We start from the raw sequence: 18,381 nt of genomic DNA, 5'->3' as shown, positions 1-18,381 counted from the left end.
GGAGACAAACCTTAAGGGTCAAGGGGGAAGAAGACCCCCCCCAAAAAAGATCCCCCTCCAAAATGACCTCAGAGAAAGTTTCTTACCATCCTCCCAGCTAACCCACCCTGTCCCCGCAGTCCTGGGGCCACCGTCCCTTGCAGAGGGGACCCTGGGAGAGTAGAACCAAGCAGCACAGAGCATCTCCTTGCTGGCATGAGCATCGTTACAGCTGGACTCGTCCCATGGCGCCCTCCTCACCTGGGCATCTCACAGGACTTTCGCTCAGCCATGAAGCCACGGCTCTGGAAGGGACCAGTCCACCCCCACCGAAACACAGCCAGCTCTAGGGTGGAGCAAGGCAGCTGGTGAACAGCTGCACTGCAAAGCTACAGAACGGTGGGGGGCTGGCACACAGAGGAGGAGGCTGCACGCAGTGGCAGTACCATGGGGGTGGGGAGGTGTGTCGGGTGCAGAATGGACCTGGCAGCATTATCCCAGCTGTGAGTTTTTGCACAAATGCTTGCCGCATGGGGCCAGGGATCTATTGTTCTCAGCTGGAGTTACAGGCTAATTCCACAAAGTGACGGTTAAGCCTTGCAAATACAGCCCTGGACAGGGGCACAGGAGGCCTGGGTTCTATCCCCACCTCTGCCACCAATTCTGGATGTGGCCATGGGCAAGATGCTTGCTCTCTGTGTGCTTCCATTTTCTCACCTGTCTTTCTCGCCCTCCTTTGTCCATCTAGGCCATGAGGGGAGGGGCTGGCTGGGCCTGTGCAGCACCTAGCACAACAGGGCTCTGATTTCTACCAACGCCTCTGGGCACCATTGTAACAGACAAGGGCTATTACATGGCAAGCCTCACCCCAGGAGGTGGCATTGCTCACCGTAGTGCTTCCCCATCACTCTGCTCCATTGTGAAGTATCGCTCCCCATGCCCACATCCAGAGCCGCTGAAACGTCCCCAGACCCCTGGTCTGACTGGGTCACGGATCTGCCATGTTTCTCTGGCTAAAGGTGTTCACAGGGGAGGGGGCAGATATCAGGCTGTTTCCTCTCTTACCATAACCCCCCCCTTCAATGTGTGACATCACAACCGTCACCGCATGATGTCACCCCTCCCAGCCGTGATGTCACCCCTCCCAGGACTCCAGGTGAGGGCCAGGCAAACCAGCTCCGAGTGCTGGAGGCGCAGCTGCTCTGCCAAATCTGGATTCCTCTTTAACAGCTCTGCCGGCCCCTCCTCTCTGCCCGCCCCCAAGTTGTGGAGTCTTGAGCCCAGATCTTGGGTGTCCAATCGGCAGGCGAAGGGGAGAGCAAACCCCCTTCGTGCATTATAAGAGGTTTGCAAGTGCTCTGCCTTGAGTCCAGGGAGTGGAGCAGGGAGACAGAGCCGGGGGAGAGGGCCTGGGGAGTTGCAGAAGCAGTGGGCCATGGGGAGGATGGAGCATTCAGCCAGCAGGAGGGCCCAGGGAGACAACCTGAGCTACTTCCTAGAGGATCCAGGCACCGGGACGCTGTACAGGAGGGGCCAGCTCTTGGGAAAGGTACCTCTTTTATTTGCTTTCAAGCGGTTCTAGGAAGCCAATTCCCCCCAGGGCTGTCAGGGGGCAGAGTCTGACAGCAGCTGTGTGTGCGCATCTGATGGAGACAGTGCGACTTCTGCGCTTCTCTAGCACCTGCCACCGGACGCTGGCAATGGATTAAACTCGTTCAGTCCCCCTTCTTCCCTCCCCCCCCCCCGTGAAGTAGGTAAGTCATTGTGGTCTCCAGTTTAGATGGGGAAACTGAGGCACGGGGGAAGGGCGATTTGCCCAAGGTCATCTAATCAGTGACAGAGCTGGGCATAGAACCCAGGTGTCCTGATGCCTACCCCCTTCCCGCTGGATCCACTAGACACCATTCCCTTCTGAGAGCTGGGATTAAAATCCAGCGCCCCCCCACTGCTCTCACTAGACCCCAGCTCCAAGCTGCAGCAGGCCACGGGCTGATTCAGGAGAATCTCTGCTGATTCTAGGGATCAGGATGTACCACGTTAGCCGAAGCCCGTGGGGTGCACTCATGCAGAAGCAGCAGCTGATTAGCAGCAGGCCGCGCTCACAGCGGGGGTCTGCCAGAGGTGCCCTCGCTCCTCTGAGAGTCTGGAAGCCACTTACCAGGGAGAAGTTACAACTCATGAATGAGTCGTCGGGGGCTCTTCCTCCTGGGTGCAAAGGGAACACTGAGCTACCCCGCTCCTTACCCTCCCTAATACCCCAGGCCCGATCCTCCATCGCACTGTGCCATCACTTACACCAGTCAGGGGCAGCTGTTTACACCTACTTTGCCCTGATGCCAGGGACCTGGGAATCCAGGGATCAGAGGCGCTTGGCCCCAGGACCTCCTGCTGCGGCCAGCTCCCGACAAGTCTGCCAAGGGAAGCCCTGAGCTCGTAAAGTTACCCTGGACGGAGCAGGCTAATGCACTGGTTAGGGCCCTGCTCCATGCTGTCGCTGCAGGTCCTGGGTGCCGGAGGCTGGGATGGCTCAGGGCAGAGTGCCCAGCCCAGCTCAATGCCAGGGGCTCACTAGCCCACGCCTGGAAAGCCGGGCTTGCTCCCTACTGGCGCTGCTGCATCCTGCCCCCTCCCAGACAAGGCCTCGGTCTCACAGCCCCTGTGATGGGGAAACTGAGGCACAGTGAGGGGTTGGCCATCTAGTGGTGCTGCAAACTTTTATAGTGGAGGTACTAAAGGTGGAAACCATGTATTTGGGTTGTCACTACTACTTCAAGCCAGGGGGGGTTGAGGCAGCCTCCCCCCAGCACCCTGAGTTCTAGCACCTAGAGACCTGTCTGTCTCATTCCCCATCTCTGTTCATAGCGTAACATCCTGTGCTGACCTCACTGTGCTACCAGACAGTGGTGAGGCAGGAACTGGATCACAGAGAGAGGTGGTCTGCGTAGTTGCTGCGGATTGGGGTGTAGCTGTTGCCTGGAGAGGGGTGGGTGGGGAAGCTGTTGGGGTGTAGCTGTTGCCAAGCAGAGAAGGGAAGAGGCCCTCGGCCCAGGTTAAGTAGCTTTGCATTCTGGCCTTGAACCTGGAGCTAAACATCGAGGGGAAGCAGAGCCCGGTGGCAAATGGGCATTTTGTTGTGGAAACTGCTGCGCTCTCCTTTGGGAAACTGAGGCACAGAGGCAAAGCAACTCGCCCGTCAGCTGCCCCTGCACCTGCAGCAGGGTGACTTTGTCTCTTTCAAGAGAGCTGCGTTGGCAGGCAGGAGCGGCCACGTCAGGAAGCAGGAGAGACCCATCTGCCATGCAAAGCTGCCCACAACATGTACTCTCCCCACCGGAAAGGCAGGGGCCTTGTGCAGCATGTGAGGCTCAGCATGGGCCCTGCTGCCTAGTGGTTAGAGCCAGCAATGGGGCCTCAGGGCTCTGGCATTGAGGGGAGCAGGCTTTAGGAGTTAAAGCAGGGTTTGGGATGTCCCATCTCTGGGAGGTGAGCCCAGCCTAGGACTCCTGGGTTCCAGTCCTGCTGCTGTCACTGACCTGCCACGGGACGTTGGAACAGGCACAGCTATTTTCTCCCTCTGCAAAACAAGGATCAGCCCCCTTAGGGTGAGCCTGAGCACCTCAAATGGAAGGGCCAAGGGTCATCATTGGAGGCACTGTCAAGGTGGGAACGACCCTCCCCGGTTGCCCAGCCCCCATGGCTTTTTCCCAGGGAAGCTCCTCCGGGTACAAGCCCCTACAGGGCCAGGGGAGCAGGATGCAGCCCCATGTTACCAGAATCCTCACAGCTCCTTGCACGCAGGGGGCTTTCGGCCGGTGCTACAAGTTCACGGACACGTCCACTGGCAAAATCTACGCCATCAAGATCGTCCCCCAGTCCCGCATCTCCCGGCTGGAGAGCAGGGGGAAGGTGAGTCGGGGGTTACTCGGTGGGGGTGGGGAGGAAGCATCTCACACTGGCCAGAGAGAGGAGGGGTCTGGCCGGGTAAGCCTAGAGGTCATGCCCCCTCCCCCTCTTATCATCCCCCCAGAGGAGCAATTGGCTGCAGCTGGGCCCTGTTCTGCCTTCTCCAGCTGGGCTGCCTGTGCTGGGGCAGACACCCATGAACTAAGGGGAAGGTTAACCCTTTCCTTGCCAGCACCCAGGGCTCATCTATACCCCTCCCCCCATCAAGCCCCTTCCCTTCTTTACAAGGGATTCCCGGGCCCCCTCACCCATACCTCAATCTTGGGGGCAGGGGTGGGGGTTAAACCCCAGGGCAAACAAAGAAGCCCCCCTCCCACCGCAGACTCTCCACATTCCTGTTGCCCAGCTCCCCCCACCCCCGAGACACGGTCTCTGAGGATCACAGAGCAAACCTCGGACCGTGCACAGATGAGCAGCAGCCTCAAATGTCAGCGCGGGGTGAGACCACTTCTGATTCCTATGCGTAGAGACACCATTGCTCCTGAGCACTGAAGATTGAGATTCCACCGCAGAGCCAGCTGTATTTCAGTGGCAGAGGCGTGATTTCCCTTGCGCACACTGTCTGCCAACGCCCTCTTGCCCGAGAGACGTCACATCTCGTTAATGTCTCAGTCTTGCTGTCATTTTACCAGCTCACATTGGCATCAGCCAAAAAGCATGAATGCTGTGAGTGAGCTGGGTTCTGACTCTAATGAAAGGGCTCTCAGTGGTGGGTCGGTGTGCACAGCTGCCACCTACAGGCTGGGATCTGAACTGCAAAGCTATGTTTCATAGGCCCTATACTGCTAGCAGCTAATGGGGTTTCTCCTATCGCTCCAGTAGCAGAATGATCTGAGTTCTACCCCTACTGCTATCATAAAGTTCCCAGGGGCTGTGAGTGCAATGCTGACAGCTGTGAAACTCCTAGCTGGGCATGAGGACCCAGCATGCACGGCCCCCGCCGGGGAGCAGCATGCGTGTGTGTTTTCCACAGCGCTGTATGATTCGAGCTGACTCCAGCGCTTCGGGCTCGTGACTCGTTTTGCTTGCTCGTTGTGTGTGTGTCTGCAATTCTCCTCCCGCAGGTCGAGAGGGAAATCGAGCTGCACAGCCACCTGAGCCATCAGCATGTCGTGGGCTTCCACCAGCACTTTGCTGACCGAGACAACATCTACATGATCCTGGAGTACTGCAGCCACAAGGTGAGCCGAGCTGAGCCAAGGCGCTGGGCCCTGGAGCTCGTCAGGGAAGGGAGCCAAGTCCTGTTCAAAGAAATACCTAGACTCAGAACCTCCAAGGCGTTTGCACTCAACTTCTGTTGAAATCCAGGAAAGTTAGGCACCCACACGCATTTGGGGCCATAATAACTTGGGCACCTCTCCTGGATCTTTTCCAATCATCTGGGGTCTGCAAATCTGGCTTGAAAATATGAGACCGGCCTTTATCTGGCTTGCAACACATCATGAGAGTCCTGTTTGACTAGCACTGGGAGAGCAGAGAGCAGATATCGTGCTGGGATCCTGGAGATCTGGGTTCTGGTCCCTCCCTGCCTGTGATCCACTGGGTGTGACCTCAAGTGAGTCACTTTCCCCTCCCTCCCATTCTTTGTCTCCTTTCGACTCAGAGCAATTCGGGGTGGGGTCTGTCTCACCTGGCCCACGGGGGATCTGATCTCAGCCAGGGCTCCTGGGCGTTACTATAATCCAGACTAAGGGTAGGTAGTCCTTAGGCTGCTCTTAATTACACCGAGGCAGCGGAAGATTTCCTGGGAGCAGCAGAGTCGTCACTCCAAACACAGCGCTCGATCTGGCTGACTGAAAGGGACAGACGGGTTCGTTTTTCAGGGCTGACTCTGGTTAACGAAGTGAAGGGGTAGGGCAGCTTTCAGAGGCGATACTAGAGCAACTCACCTGCCTCCAGCAGTTCCACTGAACCTCCCACAGCGGAGATGGGCTGGAAATGTGGAAGTCAGGCCCAGATGTCGAGGGTCACAGGAAGGGGGGATGGGTTTGACTCAAGCCCCTCTGCCCCCTCCCTGATCCAATCTATCCCCAAAAGGCGGGATTGGGGGTTACCAGCACCATGGACCGTGCTGCCGAGAGGAGGCCCGTGTGCTGTGCTGGACCAGATCTGTCACTGATCTGCTTTTCTCTGCCCATGCCCAGTCCCTTGCCCACATCCTGAAGGCCAGGAAAACTCTGACGGAGCCAGAGGTCCGCTATTACCTGAGGCAGATCATTGCTGGGCTGCGCTACCTCCACCAGCAGGGCATCATCCACCGTGACCTCAAGCTGAGTATGTGGCTCGGGCCTGGGGCCGGCTGGAGCACAGGGTGACGCCAGGAGGAGGGGGGATCTCCAAAGGGTGCAGGGGGAGAGACCATGCAAGTGGCGCATCGCCAGCTTACACATCGCCCTCTGATGCCGAGCAGGTGCCCATGGGAAAGCGGCTGGCAGAGGGAACTGGATCCCACCCCACCCCTCCAGTGTCCTCGCCTAATGAATGGACGTGCTAGCGGACTTGGCTGCAGTGGGGAAGGCACCCTATGGGGACAGGAGGGCAGTACTGCCTACTAGTTACAGCCAGGGCGTGGGAATCAGGACTCCTGGGTTCTATGCTTGGGAGGTGCAATGGATTGGAGTGTGGGGAGGCCGGGGGGGTTGGAACTCCTGGGTCTTCTTTCCAACTCTGAGGCCGGTGGAGCAGGTGGCTGGGTGCCAGGACTCCTGGGTTCTGGTCTCAGCTCTGGGAGGGCGGCCCCGTAGGTTGAGGGAGCGGAGGGAAGGGGCTGGGAATTGGGGCAGCTGAGTCCTCTCTCCAGCCATGAGAAGTGTTGAGCTGGTTCTGGGGTGCCAGGACTCCTGGGTTCTGGTCCTGGTTCTGGGATTCTGGTCCAAGAGGTGGGGGGAACAGAGGAACAGTAGTGGCCGGGAGTCAGGATTCCTGGGTTCTTTTTCTAACTGTACTTGAGGCAGGTCACATCCTTCTCCTTCCTCTCAGCGCCCCTGCTGTGGCATGGGGAGATGGGACTGAACTCCCAGACGGCTCAGACCCTTGGATGGATTGATCTGTGCCCCACAGCAATGCAGCAGCATCTTCCTGGGGACCCTTTCAAAGCCTGAAGCCCTGAGCAACAATGAAGGAGTTAATGGCCCCTGTGCCCTTCACCTTGGCCTCTGAGACCCCACCCAAAGGAGGCCGGGGGCTGCAGAGTGGTTATAAATACCCCAGCAACGCGTCTGGCCGTCTGGCTTGTTGCGAGTAAATGCCACCAGCGTGACTTCATGCTTCTGAATGGGAGCCCGGGAGCCAGCGCTCCATGTAGGGGCTGCCCCGTGGAGGGGGAGATACGTGGGGACCCCCAGGTGCGGCCTCTCTCCCTGCCAAGCAGCCTCTGGGCTGGGGAGGGCCTCCGTCCTGCCTGTGATTTATTGCTCCCCTGGGGCGCACACAAAGCTGCCAGGGCTACTGAGGAGGCCCCATCCAGAGCCATGGGCTACTCCCATCTCCACAGCTGTTTGAGCGGCTGTATAGAAATGTACCAGCACAGACAGCCCTGCATACGCCCTGCTCTGGTGCTCGAATCCATGTTCCCTTCTCCCCGGCAGCATGGTCTAGTGGCTAGAGCCTGGGAGCCAGGACACCGTTCCCAGCCCTGCTATGGATTCCTTGTGTGAGCTGGAGCCAGCCTCAGTTTTCCCCATCTGTAAAGGGGGGTGTCTCTGGCCCTGGGGCTGGAAAACTGCCTGGAGTGTGCTCAGCGGCTGACCTCTCTTAACCCTACAGGTAACTTCTTCCTCACAAAGAACATGCAGGTGAAGATCGGGGACCTGGGGCTGGCGAGAAGAGACGAGCAGGCCGGCCGGAGACGGGGGTGAGTGCTGGCCCAGCTCAGCCTGCAGCCTCGCCAGGGCGCTTCGTGGATTCACCTCCTGTTCCTTTTCCCCCTGCAGCGTGGTGTGTGGGACGCCCAACTACCTGGCCCCCGAGGTGATCGCCAAGAAGGGGCACTCCTTCCAGTCTGACATCTGGGCCCTGGGCTGCATCCTGTGAGTGAGGTGCCAGGCTGCAACTGGGCAAATGCCTCCGAGAGGGGTGGGCAGGGCTGGGTCGATAGGGAGGGAATGGGATATGAGGCACCAGCTCTGATCCGGCCCCAGGGCGCGGAACAGGCTGGTTCACTGGGGTGGGGAATTGGGCATGGGGCTTTTTGACTCTATGGGACACCGGCTCTGATCCAGCCCCAGGGCGGGGAACAGGCTGGTTCAGTGGGGTGGGGAATGGGGCATGGGGCTTTTTGACTCTATGGGACACAGGCTCTGATCCAGCCCCAGGGTGAGGAACAGGCTGGTTCAGTGGGGTGGAGAATGGGACATGGGGCCGTTCCCCTCTAGGGAATGCTCTGATTGGCTGTTTGTGCCTGCCTTGGTGTGCTGGGGAGGCTCTGATTGGCTGCCTTCCCTCGCCCCAGGTACACCGCTCTGACAGGCTGCCCCCCCTTTGAGATCACCCACAAGCAGGAGATGTACCAGTGCATCCGGGAGGGCCGGTACCCTACTCCCAACCACCTCTCGCCAGGTGCCAGGAAGCTGATCGGCTGCCTGCTGGCGCCCAGCCCCTTGGAGCGGCCCAGCCTGGAGGAGGTGCTGGAGCACGAGTTCTTCACCCAGGTCTGGGCGCTGCTGGGACGGGCGAGTTGCTCCTGGCGGGCACCAATCCTGGGTGGTGCTGCGACCCCGTGTGCCAGGTCGCTACGCCGCTTGCTCGGATTTAAGCTTGGTAGAGCCGGGCCTGATGGCGGGTCATGCACTTGTACCCGCGGACCCCGTCTAGGTGCCCAGGTGGGCGTGCACCTGTGCTGCCCTGTCTTAGGAAGAAAGCCACCTCCCCTTGCCCAAAGCCCCCAGAAGTGCCCTTAGCTCAGCTGCAAAGAGCTGTGGCCACACCTGGTGCAAACCAAAGCAAATAGCATCCAGGCGCGGGCACTGGCAGGTCCTTGTATCCAGCCCCCAGCACAGTGCCCCAAGTCCCTGGGCTGGTGCTCCAACCTCTCCAGCCCCTCTGGGTTACTTCCACCATCCCTGGGATCTGGGGCCCCTTCTAGCCCTGGTCCCCATAGGAACTGTGGGGTCCCTGCCCTGCCTCCTCCGTGGCACCAGCACGTGGTACAGCCAGGAATGGAGTGACGTGGCTCTTGTCTCCCAGGGTTTCACTCCGGACAAGCTGCCATCCCGCGCCTGCCACTCGGTGCCCGTCTTCGCCCTGCCCAGCCCGATCGGCAAGCTCCTGAAGAAGGCGGCCAAGGTGCTGTTCAGGGGGTTGCCGTGCCAGGAGCCCCGGGCAGGTGAGTCAAGTGGCCGCAGCCCCCCGTGCTCTGGGCCGGGCTCAGCAGTGCCCATGTCACATCACGCTGTGTCTCCATCCAGGTAGCCCAGTGCCCGCCAAGGAGCCGGAGAGGCTGATGAGCCGATCCCAGCAGGCTCAGAACCTGCCCAGCCTGGAGCGGCACAGCGAGGTAGGAGGGGTCTGGGGGCAGGAGGGCGGGGAGGGACCTGGAGGAGGGTCTGCAGCCCCGGCTCTCCCCTCTCTCACCCGCAGTCCCCATCTCCCTGCCAGGTGGAAAGAGGCCGTGTCCAGGCTGCGCCATTTGCCGAGGCCCCCAGCATGGTCTCCATCCATCTGCTCATGACAGGAGCCCTCAGGCCCAGCCGCTCTGGTGCCGACTGTAAGTGGATGCTGGGGGCTGCGGGTGCCGGCTGGGCCAACAGAGCACCCCATGCCAGGCAGGCGTCCCGGGGGGCACTGGAGCCCATTGGAGCAGAAACACGGAGGCGGGGGGGGGGGGGGATTTTGATCCTTATAGCTCGGGAGGGGCGGGGCCAGTAGCCTGGGACAAAATTTGAAGCCACATTTCCCAGATCGGCCTCCAGCTGTGGGGCCTGGAATTTGGGAGGGTTCTTGGCTGGAGACATCTGGGGCCCGATGCCAGCTGGGAGCGGCATGTGCTGAGCCCCTGCTGGGGATCAGGCCCTGGGGGGCCTCCTGTTGGGCCCCCAGACCAGACACCTCTCTCAGCCTCCACCTCCCTTGGCCATGGGCTTGGAGCAGCCCCCAGTGGGGCTTCCGGGAGCCTGCTGGGCCTACGAGCCCCTCCACCTCCCTAGTGTTGTCAATTGTCTAATCCTACAAACCAAACACCCTTGCCCCGCCCTCTGCCTTAAGACCCCACCCCACTCACTCCAGCCACCCTCCCTCCCTCGCTCGCTGTCCCCCAGCTTCGTTCACTTTCACTGGGCTGGGGCAGAGGGGTGGGGTGAGGGTGAGGGGTACGGGCTCTGCGAAGGAGTTTGGGTGCAGGAGGGGGCTCAGGGCTGGGGCAGAGGGGTGGGGTGCAGGAGAGGTGAGGGGTTTGGGCTCTGGGAAGGAGTTTGGGTGCAGGATCAGGCTCCGGGCTGGGGCAGATGCGTGGGGTGCGTTGAAAGGGTGAGGGGTACAGGCTCTGCGAAGGAGTTTGGGTGCAGGAACGGGCTCCGGGCTGGGGCAGAGGGGTGGGGTGCAGGAGGGTGAGGGGTACGGGCTCTGCAAAGGAGTTTGGGTGCAGGAGGGGGCTCAGGGCTGGGACAAAGGGGTGGGGTGCAGGAGAGGGTGAGGGGTACAGGCTTTGGGAAGGAGTTTGGGTGCAGGAGGGGGCTCAGTGCTGGGGCAGAGGGGTGGGGTGCGGGAAACAGTGAGGGGTACAGGCTTTGGGAAGGAGTTTGGGTGCAGGAGGGGGCTCAGTGCTGGGGCAGAGGGGTGGGGTGCAGGAGAGGTGAGGGGTACGGGCTCTGGGAAGGAGTTTGGTTGTGGGAGGGGGCTCAGGGCTGGGGCAGAGGGGTGGGGTGCGGGAAACAGTGAGGGGTACGGGCTCTGAGAAGGAGTTTGGGTGCAGGATCGGGCTCCGGGCTGGGGCAGATGCGTGGGGTGCGTTGAAAGGGTGAGGGGTACGGGCTCTGGGAAGGAGTTTGGGTGCAGGAGGGGGCTCAGTGCTGGGGCAGATGTGTGGGGTGCAGGAGAGGTGAGGGGTATGGGCTCTGCGAAGGAGTTTGGGTGCAGGAGGGGGCTCAAGGCTGGGGCAGAGGGGTGGGGTGCAGGAGAGGGTGATGGGTACGGGCTCTGGGAAGGAGTTTGGGTGCAGGAGGGGGCTCAGGGCTGGGGCAGAGGGGTGGGGTGCAGGAGAGGGTGAGGGGTACAGGCTCTGGGAAGGAGTTTGGTTGTGGGAGGGGGCTCCGGGCTGGGGCAGAGGGGTGGGGTGCAGGAGAGGGTGAGGGGTACGGGCTCTGGGAAGGAGTTTGGGTGCAGGAGGTGGCTCCGGGCTGGGGCAGAGGGGTGGGGTGCAGGAGAGGGTGAGGGGTACGGGCTCTGGGAAGGAGTTTGGGTGCAGGAGGGGGCTCCGGGCTGGGGCAGGGGGATGGGGTGCAGGAGGGGATGAGGGGTTTGGGCTCTGGGTGGGCAGCCCAGCAGAGCTAAGGCAGGCTCCCTGCCTGCCCTGACCCCATGCTGCTCCTGGAAGTGGCCGTCATGTCCTGCGGCCCCTGGGTGGGGCAGGGGTCTCCATGTGCTGCCCGTGCCCTGAGTGCCAACTCTGCAGCCCCCATGGGCCGGGAGCTGTGGCCAATGGGAGCTGCCGGGGCGGAACCTGCCTTAGCCCCTCTGCAACGCCGCGGGGCTGGGGTGCCCCACATGCTGCCCCCCTACGCGCTGCTCCCGGAATCGGCCAGCATGTTGCTGTGGTGCTTGGGAGGTGAGGGGGAGGCTTTGCATACTGCCCCTCCCTGAGGGCATCGCCCCCACAGCTCCCAGACATTTTTAGCACCTAAAAATCTCCTGGTTTGGCTTCAGTAGCCTCGGGGAGATAGGGCCTGATTCTGGGAGACTCCTGGCAAAACCAGGAGAGGTGGCAACCCTACACCTCCCCCTGCTGTGGCCCCCCGGGTTCCCCCGCTGCTTCCTGTTGGGGCAACAGCCCCACTAGTTGTGGGGGGAGGGACTCAGGGCACAAGAGCACACGGGGCTGGCTGGGCAGAGAAATGAATCCAGCCACCTGCTATGCTCACTTGGGGAAGCATGTCTAGTGGTTAGATGGGGGTGGGGGATCAGGACCCTGAGTTCTCACCCTAACTCTGGGAGGGGAGTGGGGTGCAGCTTTGTGGGGGGGGGGGGATCAGAACTCCTGGTTTTCTCCCTGGCTCTGGCAGGGGAGTGGGGTGTAGTGGTGGGGGCTGGAAGGTGGGGAGCAGAGGGGTGACCCTGCCAGGCCTACAGCAGGTGCCGTGCATGGTGCCCTGATCCCAGCCCCGTCTCTGCACCAGATGCAGGCTGGAGTGTGGCGAGCGCGGTGCAGTCAGTCACCAGGGTGCTGAGCAGCTGCCTGGAGAACATGCCTCTGGGTAAGAGGGACCCTGGCGCTGGAGAACCCCAAACCCCTGCACGCCGAGCTCCATCATCCCCTGGGCCTTCCCTCAGCCCTGGCACCAAGCCCCCCGTGCAAACCTGGCCGGATGCGGGTGGAGTCTGGGCTGGGCTGACTGGACCCACCCTGCGTGGAGGTTCCAGCTGAGCCACTGTCCAGCCCTTGGGCCGCGTGGCAGGGACTGGGACCCTGTGCTGGGGGGTGGGATTGCCCCACTGGGCCTGGCTGGTCCAGGGGTCAGGCCAGGCCAGTGGGGCACTGCTCAGGTTGCCTCCTGACCCCACCTGCTCTGTCAGGGTTCTCCCCAGCTGGCGGGCACCGGGGGCCTGTGGGGGCCTCTCTGCTGAGCCTCAGGCTCCTCTCTTTCTCCTTGCAGGCGAGCACAACCCCGTGCAGCTCCTGGCACTGCCCGTCCTCTGGGTCACCAGGTGGGTGGATTATTCCAACAAGTATGGCTTCGGCTACCTGCTCTCGGATGGCACACGGGCGCCCTGCTCGCCGGATGGCACCCACCTCGCCCTGTGCTTGCAGTCACCGTAGGTATCCCCCGGGCACCCACCTGGCCCTCTGCCCCCTCCCCCAGGCACCTGCCTTACCTTATGCCCTCTGCCCCCACCCTGGCCCTCTACCTTGCCAGCACCCAGCTCAGCATCTGCCTTGCCACCCCTGGAGCCCTCTGCACAGTCACCCCCTCTCAGCCACCCATCACCCTCTCTGCCCACACAGCGGTAGATACCTCCACACCTCCCCCCAACCCTCTGCTCAGTCCCTGACACCCACCTCGCCTGGCACCTGCCCTGCAGGTATCTGGGTACCTGGGACACCTGCTACCCCCCTCTCCAGGGGTTCTGCATGGCGCCCCTCCCCAGCCCCTGGGTCATTGCTCCAGCCTCGCGGCTTTTTGTTGCTCTCCTTCAGGCGTGTCTACTACTGCCCGGGGCGCGGGGAGGCCGCCGTGTCCTTCCCCCGGAGCGCCGTGCCCACCTCCCTGGCCACGAAGATGGGCATCTTGCACTTCTTCTCCCAGTACATGCAGCAGAAGCTGCTGGAGGTGAGACCCTGGGGCTGGGCAGGGCGGGATATGGCAGTGGCAGCTGGGGGAGGCCCCAGGGTGCAATGCCATGGGCAGCGTGGTCCATCCCTGTGCCCTGCCTGGGCTGCCCCCGCTGGCAGGGGAGGGGCCCAGCCGTGGCTGCGGCAGCGGACCCAGGGGTTGCGCCCCAGGTGAATCTCCCATCCCCTCTGGGCTGTGCCCGCATGGGCGGCTATACGGGGGAGCCACACTCGGTGCCCCCGCCCAGCCCAGCCATCTGCCTGACTCTGCTCCTGCTGGCAGGGGGGGGACGAGCCGGCGGGTCCCAGCAGCTCCACGGACGCCCCCTGTCTCCTGTGCTGCGCCAAGTCGGACCGGGCACTGCTGATGCTCTTCAGCAATGGGACGCTGCAGGTAACCCCCCCCCCGGCGCAGCCTTGAGCCACTCCCCCCCGCCCCCCACTCAAGCCTCTCCTCCCCCGGCGCAGCCTTGAGCCACTCCCCCCCCGCGTCCTCCTGCCCCGTGGCCGGTCCCCTCTCCGGAGCCTCTCCTCCCCCAGCGCATCCTTGAGCCTCTTCCCCCCCCCCCCGTGTCCTCCTGCCCCGTGGCCGGTCCCCCCCTCCCGAGCCTCTCCCCCCGTCCTCCTCCTGCCCATGACCGCTTCCCCCTCTCCCGAGCCTCTCCTGCATCCCCCTGCCCCATGGCCACTCCTCCCCTCTCGAGCCTCTCCCCCCATCCTCCTGCCCCGTGGCCATTCCCCCCTCTCCCGAGCCTCTCCCGCCTCCATCCTCCTCACCCCATCCCACAGCGGCTCTCCCCAACCGCCATCCCCACTATCCCCAAGCCACTCCCCAGGCTCTGGCTCCTCCCGCGCGACACAGGACCTCTGCAGACCTAGGTTGCACTGGTCTACCCAGTGTCACAAGTGAAATGAATTTGACGGCCTCAGCCACGTTCCACCCTCCCCATGGGCTGCAGCACAGCCTGGCTGGGGTGACAGGCCCGGGGCTGGGATAGTGGGGAATGTGGGGCTCAGCAGGGCTGTGGTCTGTGACCCCCCCACAGTGGCAGCGGGGGCTGGAAGCCCCTTGTGAAAGGGGGGCGTACGTGCAAGCGCAGCTGGGGGCTGGCAGTCAGGGGGCAGAACTAGAGGGCAAGGGGGAGGGGGTGGAGCAGGAGCCCCCCCCCCCCCGCCCGCAGAACCCCCTAAGCCTATGGGAGCTGTCCCATTGTCTGATCCCAGCAGCCGGGGCCACCAGCTGCGCTCCCTGCCCCCTCCCAATGTGTGCTTGGGGGGGTTATTAACTCTCGCTCCTGGCCCAGGTTCTGTGGGACGCTGTGTCACTCACTCTCCCGTCTCTGCCCCGCAGGTCAATTTTCTATCACGACCACACCAGCTGGTGCTGAGCTGCCCAGGCTGGGCACCTCCTGACCTTCATCGATGAGCAGCGCATCAGTGCCACCTTCCCCGCTGGCGCCCTTGCTGCGGGGGCTGCGCCCCGGCCCTGCGGGAGCGCCTACGTATTCCCTTGACATGGCCCACTGCCTGTAGCTGCCTCTGGTGCTCCTCACCCGGACTCTCTCCTGGCCCCAGAGCCAGACCTGCTGCCCAGCGCCAGGCCTGGCGTGGACACGGAACAGGGCGGCTGAGGTGACGTGGCAGCCCGGGGCAGGCCCATTAGGGGCTCTTATGGGACCCCATGTGATGATCAAACCCTGCTCCCTGGCTGGAGGGTGCTGTGGAGGACACGAGTCCTTTCCGCTCTGCCCCCTGGAACCAGCAGGGCTGGAGGTGCCCATTTGCCCGGTGCCAATGCTGGCCCAGGAGCTTCACCCAGTGGGACTTTGCGGCTCAGCAAACAGGCCTTGGTCTTCATGGGTGGCTCCCAAAGGAGAGCTGGAGCAGCAGGCACGGCGGGGGGGGGGGGGGGGGGGGGCGCCAGGCTGCCTAGAATAGCTGGGGCCGGTGGCCAGCAAACTGGGGAGTTGCGTGGGGGGCTGGGGCTGGGGCTGGAGCTAGGCCAGGCCTGACCGCTCTGGCTGGCGGAGGGTGGGGAAGGGCCTGCTGGGGCCAGGATCCCACCCAGACTGGGGCCAGGATGGGAAGGGGGCACGGAAAGCTCAGGTTATGTGATGGAGGGAGGCGCTCTGAGGAGGCAAGAGAACCCAGGAGTGCAAGTGTGGGAGGGTACAGAGGGGGAGGGAGCCGGCTGGAGGGGGAATGGAGGAAGGTGAAGGAGCTGGAGGCAGGTGACTGGGGTTCAGGGGTGTCTGGTTGGTTCTGGGCCCTGTTGAGTCTAAACTCGTCCCTGCCCAAGGAGGCCCGGCCTGGCCCAGTGGTTCCAGCCACACTCTGGCTTGGGGTGAGGGTGTCGCAGTGCCAGCTGGCGCTGAGGTTGGGGGGAGAAGGCAAAGAGCAGGGTTGGCCATGTGCACTGTCCCAGCGCTGAGGGGTGCATGAACTGCCAGGGACAGCGGGGGCAGGGGGGCCTGGCACAGCAGGATGTGAATGTGGGGGGCTGCAGAGAGGGAGGCGAGGGGGATGGGCAGAGCTGTGAGGCCCCAGAGAGCCCAGGGCTGGGGGGAGCAGGACCCGTGGGTCGCTAGCTGCAGCATGCCGGCAGCACAGGGGCTGGGCTGGGGTAAGGCCTAGAAATACTGTTCCCAGTTAACTCCTGTGGCCGCGGTTCAGCAGCGTCTGATTCTGAGGGCTCTGGGGCTATAACACAGGACTCCGACCCTTGCAAACCTGCTTTGGCTGGAATCCGTCGCCTGGGGGATAGAGCATGTGGCTGGGATGCTGGAGACCTGGGTGCTATTCCTGGCTCTGCACCAGCCTTGGGCAAGTCACGGCCCCACTCCGTGCCTCACTTCCCTCTCTGTAAAATGGTATCATGCCGCTGCCCTCCGCTAAACAGCACTTTGACCTACCGAGGAAAAGTCCTAGGTCAGAGCCAGGGGTGATTATTAGTGACCCAGACACAGCCCCTGGCTGACGCACAGGACGTGGCCGGAGTTGGCAGGGCCTCTGCCTGGTTTTGAGCTGACCAGCAGCCCTGTTGCCCGGCCCACTAGCTAGGGGCAATAAGCAGCTACCTTTGCCAATAGCCTGGGCTGCACAGCAGCGCGAGTCTCCTCCAGCTGCTTCTCTGTGGCCCTGCGTCAGCCGCCTGGTGGGACATGAACTGCAGGGGGCAGCACTGAGCAGAGACCATGGGGGAGGCCAGAAAGCCTGGCTCAGAGGTGCCAGACACAGGGTGTGTGTGCGTGTGTTTCTACACGTGTGTGCTCTTACACGTGTGGGTACACGCATGCATCTGGGCGTGCACTTATCTGGGTGGCTCCATGCGGCTGTGTCTGCCTGGCCTCGCACACCCCTGGGTACATGCACACGTCTGTCTCTGTGCATCCGTGCACACGAGGCCATGCCCGTGTGCGCGTTCTGGCTAACGTGTTTAGCGGAGAAACCGGAGATTCCAGCTCTAACGATAGGGGCGCACGCTAAGTAGGGCAAAAGCCTCTCTCTCTTCCATAGCCAGCTGGGGTCAGAGGGGGTAACAACAGGCGGCTGCTGATTCCGAAAGGCCCTGGCCTGGCAGAGCCGTGACTAACCAGCCCCAAGGCCCCATCCTCCCTGGCATTGGCTTTTGGCCGGGGAAGCAGCGGGAGGAAGAGGAGAACACGTGTTGGGTGTGCAGGGGGCTGGCAGTGGTGGCCAGTGGTTATAGCCCGGGTGCTTGTCCCCTGCCTGCACGGAACTGAATGAGCTAATGCTGCTGGCAATGGCTGGGCAGGGTGGGGGCCCATAGCCCTGGCCCTATAAGGAGCTCTTCTGTGTCTAACCCCCCCATGGCCGGCCCTTGCCAAGAATGCAGAGCCCAGCTCACATGCCCCATGTTCAGAGGATTAGCCCCTTGAGTGCGACAAGGTCTCGGTGACGAGCTATCGGACCCTTTCAGCCGTACACGGTGGAGGAATGCGCCCTGCCCCCCCCGAGCCCCCACTTGTGAACAGGCCAAGGACCAGGGGGCCAGCGCTGCAGCAAGTCCCATTTCATGGCTTTCCTGGCCCTGCCAAGCCCTTCCCCCTCCCATGGTCCTAGCTGGGCGCTTCGTGCCCTGGGGCTGGCGCCCACTGGGGCTGTCTCCACTGCAGCACTCCATGTCCCCGCGTGACAGCCCTGCCCAGGGAGGTGGGTGTTTCACACGCCAGGGCCCAGAGCCAGGGTCCTGCCCCCTCCCCCCCACTTGCTGCTTCTGGGAGTCTCTTCCCCTTGCTGTGCCTCCATTTCCCTAAGGCCCCGGCCTGTCACATCCCTCCCTGGCAGGACCAGCTGGAGCAATGGAGGGGGAGCCCTGGGTACTGGAAGAGAGGTAGCCTGCTCATACCCGCACTGCACTGAAGCCTGGCCAATCACCCTGGCTGCCTGGCAGGGCTAATTTGGGCTCTGCTATTTAAATTGCAGCCATTAAAGACCAGACAGGACAAATCAGGCTTGGGGCTGGCATTCCACCCCCCCCAACCACTAGGGACCCCTTCTGCCACCCCAGAGAGTGAGTGGGCACATGTATTAGGATTCACCCCCTATGCCACACGCCCTGACACGGGGGCAAATACCCCAGGCTGCTACTGCTCATGGGGTAATGCCCAACCTTCCCCATTACAATCAGGCACCACCCAGAGAGCTCATGGGCTGGCAGGCTGCATGGTGCAGGGAGCATGGCACCGCAGGGCTCATGTTCACGGTTGTGCCACCGGAGTGCTGCTGCAGGGCTGGGTTCTTTCACCACCAGGGCATGCAGGGGGCATGGCATAGAACAGCCAGACCCCAACACCCCCAGCAGACAAAGCTGCCCCCGGGGATGGCATAAGAGCTGCAGGCAGGTAGGAGGCTGGCAAACAGCATGCCTGGCACAGGTGGGCCCTGGGGAGATGAAGGCCACATTGCGCTAGGGGCTGTACGAGGGCCAGATTCGC

The 18,381-nt window shown here is 62.5% G+C and overlaps 1 protein-coding gene across 1 annotated transcript; it reads left to right on the top strand.

Moving 5' to 3' along the window:
• Positions 1-1,414: 1,414 nt before the first annotated feature.
• On the top strand, positions 1,415-14,956 carry PLK5 (polo like kinase 5). The gene is given in 19 exon segments (XM_030540503.1): positions 1,415-1,528; positions 3,778-3,885; positions 5,007-5,123; positions 6,087-6,216; positions 7,708-7,795; positions 7,875-7,970; positions 8,393-8,591; positions 9,127-9,265; positions 9,348-9,436; positions 9,538-9,646; positions 12,223-12,225; positions 12,270-12,347; positions 12,747-12,906; positions 13,289-13,421; positions 13,707-13,817; positions 14,775-14,821; positions 14,823-14,890; positions 14,893-14,922; positions 14,925-14,956. Coding segments are annotated over 19 exon segments (1,851 nt in total).
• The last annotated feature ends 3,425 nt before the right edge of the window (positions 14,957-18,381 follow it).

The sequence above is a fragment of the Gopherus evgoodei genome, chromosome 22 (genome assembly GCF_007399415.2).
Source record: "Gopherus evgoodei ecotype Sinaloan lineage chromosome 22, rGopEvg1_v1.p, whole genome shotgun sequence".
In the NCBI taxonomy this organism is placed as follows: domain Eukaryota; kingdom Metazoa; phylum Chordata; order Testudines; family Testudinidae; genus Gopherus; species Gopherus evgoodei.
This window is presented reverse-complemented; position numbering and strand designations above follow the sequence as displayed.